The 11,115-nt window shown below is 35.5% G+C and overlaps 1 protein-coding gene across 1 annotated transcript in view; it reads right to left on the reverse strand.

The window, feature by feature from the left end:
• LOC105622836 (protein gooseberry-like) overlaps window positions 1-151 on the reverse strand; it is a 19,344-nt gene extending 19,193 nt beyond the window's left edge. Inside the window, exon 1 of the mRNA XM_012204247.1 lies at window positions 97-151. Within this exon, the coding sequence (XP_012059637.1) occupies window positions 97-151 (55 nt within the window). The remainder of the gene's footprint in view (window positions 1-96) is intronic.
• Between the last annotated feature and the right edge of the window lie 10,964 nt (window positions 152-11,115).

The raw sequence follows: 11,115 nt of genomic DNA on the forward strand, positions 1-11,115 counted from the left end.
GTGTGTGTGTGTGTGTGTGTGTGTGTGTGTGTGTGTGTGTGTGTGTGTGTGTGTGTGTGTGTGTGTGTGTTGGATATTTTTTATTAAAATTTTTACCTTGAAAAGGATAACCAGTGAAGTAAGGTGCCATATTGATAGTACTGACTGCCATCTAGCTGTTCCTTTTTTCAGAAAGAATCTCTTCCGTTTGTTTCTCTCTTTTTTCTTCGTTTCTCTCAGTCACCAGCAGCACCAATCACACCAAGGATCCTCACTTCCGTCGATTTCGAGTCCGGCTCACAATCCGATTCACAAATCAAAGTCTCACTTTCTCGCATGCGCCTAGCGATAACAAGCAGCATCCAGCGGCGACAACGGTAACACTCGATTTCGCCTTCACTGCGAGGGGTCGAAATGAAAAGAGGACTCGCTGCCCTTTTTATTTTTTTAATTTTCGCTTTGACGCAAAGCAGGACGGACCTGTTGGCTCCGAAGTCTCGGCTGAAACTGCTGGTTTCTGCGGTCGCGATCGTCGAGGGCACGCAAAAGAAACGAAAGGCAGGCACGAAAGGAGGAAAGCCTCCGACGGAAGGCTCCGCCTTCGTCGTGGGACCCCTTTGAGGAGCGACCAGCCGACGGTCCCAGCCGCGCTCTTTCATGGCTTTTATCGGCGCCGCTGCATTGGTCACCTGCCAGGTGATCTTGCCGTGTTGGAGGTGGTCGCACGTCCAACTCCGCCTTGGAGAACAGACTTTCCTCCACCACACCACCCACGAACGAGGATGATGCGCGTTCGTCGCGTTCGCGCTCGGCTTACTTAGCTCTCTCGGTGACCGATAATATCGATATCGCGCGATCACGAGCTTCCTACGACTGATCAACATCAATTTTTTTCACGATTTCAACACGACTCGTTTGATTCAAAAAAAAAATTCAATCTTCAAACGGACGCGACATTTTCGTGGCTCGCGAACAAGTTTATTGTTATCGATCTTAATTTTATGGTAGTTTTTAAACTAATTTATAAATTGAAGAATATATAATTCTAATTGGCTTCTAACTTTTAGTATTTATATATAATTTAAGATAGAAATGAATTATTTAATTTCCATTTTTTCCTTATGCGGAAAGATTGTCAATTTGCAATATTAAAATTTAACATTTATATTATTTCTTTAACATGCATGGCCGATTTGTTAAAATATCTAAAAATTTAGCTAGAAAGACTTAAAAATAATTTTTTTGGCCCATCAAAATTATGTAGAACATTTTAACATAATTAGCAATACTGTAAAATTACAAAATACAGCAATACTGTATTTTGATATTCTAGAAACTAGCTTGAGCGTTATAGAATTATTTTAATAATTCAACGAAATGATTTTCATATGTATCTAGCTAAATTTTTAGATACTCCAGCAAAATTGTTCTTTCTATATTATCAAGAATTCTATATTATCAAGAATTTGTACCAATGATTTATCGATTTCTAATCCAGTTAACATATATATATATATATATATATATATATATATATGTATAGGTATCAAATATTTATAATATTTCGCTAATCTAATTTTACATTTTCTGACGACTTTATTATAATAATTAATAAATTACACATATGGCATAATTAACATCACGCATCGATTAATCGTCCAATACTTTCCGATGCCAGGCAATTAGCTGCAAATTTTAGAGCAGCTCACCGCGACGATACGACTTACGAGTCTACCATCGATTTCGTAACGACTCGGACGCGGAACCCTCAGTATAAATTTACGATATCTAATCTTCCTTTGATTCACACGAAATGCCGCGCGGCCGTCGACACTCTCGTCGTGAAATCCGCCCGACCGCCTCCGTGCCATCACGCATCGCGTGATCCCGCCAATGAGATCGTGCGAGGTTCAGAGAGGGCCGCTGTATACGATCCCGCGGCTGCAATTCGGTGCGCATCGTTAATTAAAATTAATTACATTTGTCGAGTAATCGTGCGTTTAATTGAATCGCGGGATTCCGCCGCTGAAAGCTTCCGCCCGAGACGAAGGCGGAAAATGGAACGGCGATACCGGTGGCGGAATCGGCATTTTGCACGGGCGCACTTCTCTTTCCGCGTCCTTGATTTTTCTCATGTTGGCACGCCACATTTAATTGCGATTGCAACGATATCATTACATTCTCCGTGTAATTAATGCCGATCGTAATAAAATGTCGTAAAAAGAAAAAAGAATAATTGTCGTAACTCTCCGTTCGTGAGAATCGTCATCGAGAATGAACAACGAGGAAAGCAGATGACGAGAAAGAGAGGTCTCAGCGAATCGGCTTAAAAAAAAAGAGAAACACACATTGCAAGGGGTTCTAGAATGCATGCAGAGTACGATCGCAGTTTCTTTCTTTCTTCCTGGGACATTAGACATTTCGGACGGACTCCCCGCCGCGGCGAAGCTACCTCGGCTGATTCGCGTGTAATCACTTCGGACATCGACCGAAAAGCCGCGAGGACTCGCTCGAAAGAGCATCGCAATCTAGCACAATGGGCCATAGGACCGCATTAATACACGCGTCAAGCTCTGACGCGTATCGGCTGCGACAATAATTCTGTTTATTCGCACAGAAGTTTGAAACTTGTCGAGACATTAGTGCATACCGCAATGACAAAACGTCATAATGTGTAGAAGATGATTTCTGAACAGTAGGTATAGAATTTTCTTGTAAAAGGCAAGAAAATTTTTAACGGTTTATGCCTTTTCAATTTAGCTGTAAAGGACATTATTAACCTTTAAGTAGGTAAGTAGAGTGCTCTGCAAAACATCCCAAACATATAATAAGATTGGAAACAAGACCGTTTATGTTAAATACATTACTTTGAATACGAAGCGCCATTATGGTCTGAATATTAAGATGTTGAACTATATATTGTATATATATTCATACAAATGAATTAATTTCAGAAATGATAATTGCATGTCGATATGGTTGTCAGACTTTCAACAATCAATCTGAAATATTAATAATCCTTTCAAATTTCCGAAATTAATCCCGGCCGAGGCAATATTTTTCGCAATAAGTTTATTACAGTTTTTTAAGATTAATTTGGGAAATTTGCTTTAAAACTCTGCTTTAAAACTTCCAGATTCTTTTTATTTTCCTTTTCTAGAACAAGGTTCTTAAAATAACAATGCTAGAGATCCATAGCCATCTCTCTAATAAAGATTAAAGGAAACGTAATTAAAAATCTTGATCAAGAAAAGATGGAATTTTATGGAGAAGAAACAACAGAATTTCAATTGATTCACAGTTCTTAAAATTCGGAGCAATTGAAGAATTTGTTGCAACAGTGGGTTGACATTTTATAAGAACGGAGTAAAATGAACTCTAAAATTAAAGTGATAGCAAAAATACCAATATCACGTATTTGGCTACGTTGTGTTAATCTTATTGTGTTAATCTTACAATGTAGTTGATACAAATATATATTTTTCCGGTTTGATGCGTAAGTGAGTTCAGGATATTTAATTTTAAAATATTTCTTATAAATTGAAAGAAAATCTTATTGTGACAATGGATTAACCTACATTTTATAAGAACGGAGTAAATGAACTCTAAAGTTAAAGTGATACGAAAAATACTAATGTCATAAAATGTGAGTTAATCCATTATTGTAGAAACTCCTCAATTTATAAGAAGTGTCGTTTTAAAATTAAATATACCAAAATTAAACTCATTTACGTATTGAAATTGAACCAGTGACATTTTACAATGTCAACATGTGATAACGACAGGGGATATATCTTACATTGCGAGAGGCGATTTAATGTATCCGAGTCGAGAAGTCGCACATTAACCGCCACGTCGATCAACGTCGGGAATTTCCCGCGAAGATTACGAGAGAGCTAATTAATTGCGAGGCTGGTCGACGTGCGATCCGCATTAATCAGCATCGAGAGCACGAGAGAGAGGTTGAGAAGCGGGGATGAGGAGGCCCCTTTTACATAAAATTTATGCGCGCCCTCGCAGCGCCTTCGCGGAGAGTCACCCCGATCAGACACGCTGTTGCGCCTCGCCGCTCGTCATTAGGGGGATAATGCATATCTTAATGATTACGAAACGAAACACTGACACCGGAGTGGATACGTAAGTACGCCGATGAATGGCGTCCGGACACGGCGGGTGCCCGTCCACTGTTCGCCAACCGAGTGTCATCCCACGCTCCCGCAATCAGCTCCCCATAAACTACAATCACGACACGTGCTATCGCGTTGCCCGGTGCATCGCGGCGCACACCCTGTAGAAATAGATGATAGCCACATTGTGGATTTCAACGCTCTGGGACAGATCAGTGAGGAGAAGATTTTCTAGATATCTTGGACAGGCAGTCACAAGCCTTTTCGAAGTTAGGGATGAAAGACAGCCTAATTTTTTTTACAAAAAAAGGGTTAGATCATTTGTTGATCTAAGATATTTTTTTCAAGGAAAATTCCGTCTGAAACCTTTTATTTTCTAAGTGCCAAACAGAAATCTTTGCCTTGAATAAAGATTCAAATGTGAACTTTAGTAATCAAGAACTATCTAGCACAAAAAACTGATAATTACGCTAAATGAAAAGAATTATTTTGCTGAAGGAAAAAATTTTATTAAATATAAGAATTGTATACGACTATCAAAATAATTAGACTTAAACTGATTATTAGAACGTCTCAACCTTTTACAGCATTACTCATAATGCTTGAGCGTTCTATATAATTTTTTTTGATAATCCAACAAAATTATTGTCAGATCTTTATTTACCTAAATTTTTAGATATTTCAGCAAAATCTTTCCTTTCATAGTAGATATAATACATTTGAATATCGTACTGGATTGTGTCATCTTTCATTAATGCACTTCACGAATTGTTTTACGCCTAAATGTCATATGCAAAAAATATTCCCTTTAACGCTTTAAATAACTCATTGTCTTGCCTGACAATATAGAATCTGTTCTTGCTCTGCAGATTTAACCTTCATGCTTGAAATTCGCTTCGCACCTGTCACGCGGGATACAGTTCACCCGTTGTCTCCAAACACGCTAATCTCGGGAAAATACGAGCGTGCCCGCGAATATTATCGCACACGAAGTTAATTATCGTGGCGAGGGAAGCAAGAAAAAGAAGAAAAAAAGAAAAAATAAAAATGGCAGATGGTCACACGGCGAATACGCGAGTGGAGGAGGCTGTAACGGCGTTATATGCCATTAAAGACAGCAAACATCGTAGCTTTATGCACTGTGGAAAATCACGAAATTGTTCGGGGGACATTAGCACCGAAGTCCGTGAATTCTAATAATCGTCGCTCCCACGATGGGCTAGAGACGGATTGGAGTATCTCATCCATCGTTACCTTCAAATTCACGGACTCGCAAAGAGATATTTCTAAACTCGCTTAACGTAGTTGCGCAAATTGAAATTAAAATCTAATCTATAATGTGTTCTTTGCCTCCTGTTTCTTGCTTTTTACCACTTTTTTATCTCTTGTGTTTCTGATTTTTATTTTGTTTCTTCGTTTTTTATCCGAAATAAAAATTTCAGAAGAGACAAGAAAGAAACAGAAAGCAAAGAACATTATAGATTAGAGACTTTAGAAATGTTGTCTGTAATAATCTCGTTCAAAAAGATTATATGACCGAGGATAAATCGCAGCCATCGTCGACCTATTGAAACAGCTATGAAACGACTGCAACCGCACGCTTGCGAATATATCTGTCCAATAATCATATCTCAATCGACGATCATTCTCTCGACGTCACGAATAACTTTTACACCTAAGTTTCTAATCTTTGATTTTCTACGAATAGTCTACACAACTCGAATGATCAATCGGTCTGCCGGGATCGATCGTCGCGAACAATCTCGGGCAACCACAATTCAAGACTCGCTGCAATCGAACTTGTGAGATGTTCCTCGATGAAACAACTTCGTTCGATCTCTAGGATTCCTGTTCCCTCGGGCACGCGTCTCTTCATGCGAGTATAATAGGTCGATCAATGACGACGAGGTGTCAAAAGTGTCACTGTGTAAAAACCGTTCCTTTGGGACAATCGCGCGACTAACACTTATCTTCTTGATCAAAGAAAACCCCTGTGAAGTTCCTTGAAGGTATCGTTTCTATACTAAGAAGATCCTTATGGACATAATAAATCTTTTTCTTAAACGCGTGCATGAAAATAAGTTGAAATAATATATATTTAAATAAAATATACGGTTTGTGAATATCAATATGCACTATTAGCTATTATATTTATAAGGCAGATGAATAACGCGAATTATATTTGTTAAAATTAAGAGTTACAATCTATTGGCTGAAGCCATAAGTTGGTTTGATTTTTTTGAGAAAATTGTGAATTTGAAATTTTAGAAATATTTTTAATCAATAATTTATAATAATTAGTCTAAGATAATAATTTATTTTCTTTTTTTCTTATTTAAAAAGGATTTATTATTATATTGTCCGTTCTAAACACCCTTATCATTGCCAGAACAATTTTGGATCTTTCTTCAGGATATTGTCGATAAAGTCGCCTGCAAGGTTATCATGACCATTTGAAATTTGCTCCACAATATAAATTCGTAAAAATAGGTCACCAAGGATGATTCTTTGGGACAAAAATATTTCCCAAGGTTAGCAGCCCTCATAATTATTGATACATTCCATCACAACGTGGAATATCTTCCATTTCGAGATCCATTTCTCTTAAATGTATTTGTAAATTATTTCTGGCACGTGCGTTTAATTACGGTATCCTCTTTGTACATATATTTTTTCTAAGTTGTGTCGGACTCTTATCTTTATTATAACTGACTGGAAAAATATATTATTTCCTTCCATTTTTAAACTGGACCTTTCTCACAGGATATTGTCAAAATCATCTGCAAGGCTATAATGGCCATTTGAAATTTGCTCCGCAATACAAACTCGTAAAAATAGGTCACCAAGGACGATTCTTTGGGACATAAAAATTCCCCAAGGTCACCAACCCTCATAATTATTTGCAAGATTCATTCTGTTTGCGTATTTCAAGGTACGACCATCTAAGTTAGTCTACTTGCAATTCATACAATAATCTATTTTGACTGGAGTTTTTTATGTTGTAATGGGGCAGTTTATCCCATGTAAGTATTGCTTCCGATGACTTTTTCATAATAACTCAATAGAGATGTGCAAGTAAATATTAGAAACACAAAGACGAACAGCAGGTCGTACAAATGTCCATTTAATTTAAATAGTGAATACAGGCATTCAATCTTTTTGTAAAAATTACCTTGAAATTTGGCCTTGAAATATGGCCTTGAAATATATAATGCAGAAGTTTTACAAGTTATACAACCTTGACTTCCTTCGGTACTTCCAAAGATACATTACTTTTTTACTAATGTCTTGGAAAGAAAAATTTTGCTAAATATTTAAAAAGTCAGTTAGATGTACAGATCTCTGAAAATAATTTTGTTAGACTATCAAAATAATTAAGACTCAAGTTGGTTATCAGAATGTAAAAACTTTTTGCAGGATTGCTTAAAATGCCTGAGTGTCCTACATAATTATTTTGATAGTTCAAAATTTATTTTCAGTGATATTATTAATTATTTTCTGTGTCGAATTTTTATATATTTCAGCAAAATAGTTTTTTTACATTTGTATTTTATATTAGGTTTTTATATATGAAAAAAATTGATAATACGTATTATATATATATTATATAATATAGAGATGACATATAATTTTTAAATACCTGAACTTAAATTTGAGTATAAAAATGAGTTATAAGCGAAAGGGATAAGAAAAAGAGTACGTAATATCTTACGATAGTAAATAAATCATTAAAATTAGCGTAACGATTGCAAGAATTAACACAGATATTCGACAATCAAAGATTCGATTTTATTTCTGGTATCAGAAGATAATTCAAAGCTTTCTAATTACCGAGTAATTAACCTTACACAAGAGCGAGTGTCACGTATTATTAACGTAACGTAAGATTCCGCTGTTAATTATGAGAGAATTTTCTCAACAGATTACACTCGTAAATCATTTTCTATGATATCTGTGTACGAGTAGATATTTAGAGCATCATCTAAAACAACGTTTGAAGGTAATGACTTGGTTGTTGATGAGAAATTGATAAATTCCCTGATGCACACATGGATAACAGCGCCAACGCGTATGCGCATTACCGGTTTCAGCAACGCGCATTTTTTTTCTGTGCGATCGTAAAGATCGTAATGCATCGATCTTTTAGTCATAGATCATCGGCGAGTGATAGGTAGGTCGCATGAAGAACATTGTTGCAAGACTTATAGGGCGTGGGATACTCGATCGTGTTGATCTTACTGAACAAATGCGATTGAGTTTTAAGTCAATGATTGGCAAATGATAGTTGCAACGTAATTATATACTAACACCGTAGCCGTTTTCATTTTTGCAAGCATCAACGAAAAAGAACTAATGCATTTTATGCATTCAAGTTATAATATTAAGTTATAATATTCAAGTTATAATATTATACTACATAGAGGAGATTGTCTGGTAACTAGGGATATGTATTTTGGGATTTCATTATTTTTTTTAAACAATGACAAGATTTTTATGGATTCATTTTAATGAATATTGGATGCTTAGAAGTCAATATTAAAATTTCTTTTTCCTTTTTGTTGTGATTAAAATTTTCGTTGCTAAAAAAAAATAAATGTATCTCAAGAGACAACATGTTCCTATATATGACAATGCTCATCAACAAAATCTTGATATTTAGCTTGAGTGCATCCTACATTGATTATTTTAGTAGTTTAATTAAATTAGATCTGCATCTAGTTAAATTTTTTATACCATAGTCTTCCTTACGAGACGAATGTGATTCTGTAAATTCTCGGTGTAAAAACGAAATATAATTCGCACTACAATTGTACCTTTCCCATATTTCAGAAAATTCAAAGAAGAAATTGGAATAAACGGAAGGTGCTTGCGCGACTAAGTGAAATCTTATTTTCAACGGTACAGCCAATTTTCGAAAGACAGAATAAGGACAGAATGATGTGTCGGTAGGAACTTAATAATCCGCAGTTTCATACATGCCCACAAGGCGAATAGGCGTATATCTATATCTGCGCGAAGCTACGTCACCATTGGTTCTAAGGAAGGCGGCGGTGATAGGACCGAAGCAGGATGCAAACCATTAAACAACAGCTCGCGGGGTGATAGATGGGTCGCATGCCGATCGTTCTTGTTGGCAAGGCCCATTAAAGCGCGTGGGTCCGACTCGAGCTCGCATTTACACCTGAGCTTCGACCACCATCACCACCACCACCGTCGCCGTCAGTACACGAGGTCCGACTTAGCGACCGAGAACGCCGACCAGACCAAGAAGGGCACGGTGGAGGGTTCCAGGGGAACGGGAAAGCGAGAGAACTCGGGGCCCCGGGACGTGGCCCGCAGTTAATTGCCAGCATTTAATGAGCGCTCTTTGACGCGCCGCGCGAACCGCCACGGTAAGAGTTGTAATGGCCGCAACAGCGCTTTCCTGACGACTTCGCATATCGTGCGTGCACCGGCTCTGACCAGCAAGCAAAAATTGCCACTCGCGAGAGTATTATCGGCCACCAGCAATAATATTCTCGCCTCGACGAAAACCGATACGAACGATTGAGATATTAGCGCAACTAAACTGCCAAGACAATCTTAGTGAGATCATTTCTTCCAGAGATTTTCCAGTTTAAAAAAGGAATTCTTTAATAAATCGGATCAAGAGAATAATTTCTTTACGATTTTTTTGCCTTTTTCGTCGCAAAAACAAATCGTTATAAGCGTTCACATTCCAAATTGTTGTTCAATAATTGTCAAAGCTAATTTTATTTTCTTTGAAAATAAAATAAAATTAACCTTGAACTATTTTTTTAATTTTATATTAAATTAATATTAAATCTGATTTATACAATTATTATAAATATATAATGAAAAATGTAGCCATTGGTAAAGACACAAAAATTTATGTTCTATCTTTACATATAATTAAAAAAATTAGAAAGCAAGAAAACAATAGAAAAAAATAAAAAATTATAAAAATCTAAAAATTTGAAGAAATGTAGAAGAAAAATTTAAGAACAAAAAATGTTTAGGAACTTGAAAGCATTCAAAAAAAAAATAGGAAGAAAATCAAAGAAAAAAGTATTTTTCTAAAAGAAACCGAAAGAAAAATAATAACAGACGGAACTGTCATTTCCTATATTTTCTTTTAAATGTCATTTATAACATGTAGTTGGCAGGAAGCTTATACTTACTTAAATTGTGGTTGATCACAATAGTGTCGGCAAAGCTTTATGATCGCACCTTCATTTTTTATCTGAGAACCGTTAGCAACCGACAAAAACATTGCCATTTTGATTTAGTGACCACAATAGCGATCAATGGAAAGCGGTTGTTGGCAAACTATCTGTCCTTACTAAAAAGGAAAGACGACAATCATCAAATTCTTTATCTGCGGGAGCTATCCCGCTCTCTTCTACCTGCGTGCGGTTTACTTGTGGTTTCGTCCTTAAAAAAAGAATTGGCAGGATGTACATACAAAGTTAAATACATTCAAAATTGTTTACTCTTTGAATGATGTATATGATTATATATTCATAAATATTCATAAATATTTACTGTAAATTTTGTAAAATTGATAAATAAATAGCCACATGATATATTTAGAGAGAGAAAGAGAGATTTAAAAAAAATTTTTCTCTTCATATTATAAAAATATAAATAAATTATATAATTTCAAAATATATTATCATTCTCTTATAGAGTTGTAACAATGTATATATTTTATACAAATAAATTATATCAAATTTATGTATTTGTATTGCATAAATATAAGTTTTAAAATATTTTTATTGCGAGAAGTAAATAACATATATTTTGAACAGTCGATATAATACTAACAACAGTCGATATAATAACATTTGTTGATATAAAATTAAATATATACAGAAAACATGATTTAAATATGAGAAAAATTATTATTATAAGAAATACTTTTCTTCAATATAAAAAAATTGATTTTTTTAATGTACAGTTTATAAAGTTGTAATAAAATAATGTAAAGTGTAATAATCGACTGACG

The sequence above is a fragment of the Atta cephalotes genome, assembly GCF_000143395.1.
Source record: "Atta cephalotes unplaced genomic scaffold scaffold00049, whole genome shotgun sequence".
Lineage (NCBI taxonomy): Eukaryota > Metazoa > Arthropoda > Insecta > Hymenoptera > Formicidae > Atta > Atta cephalotes.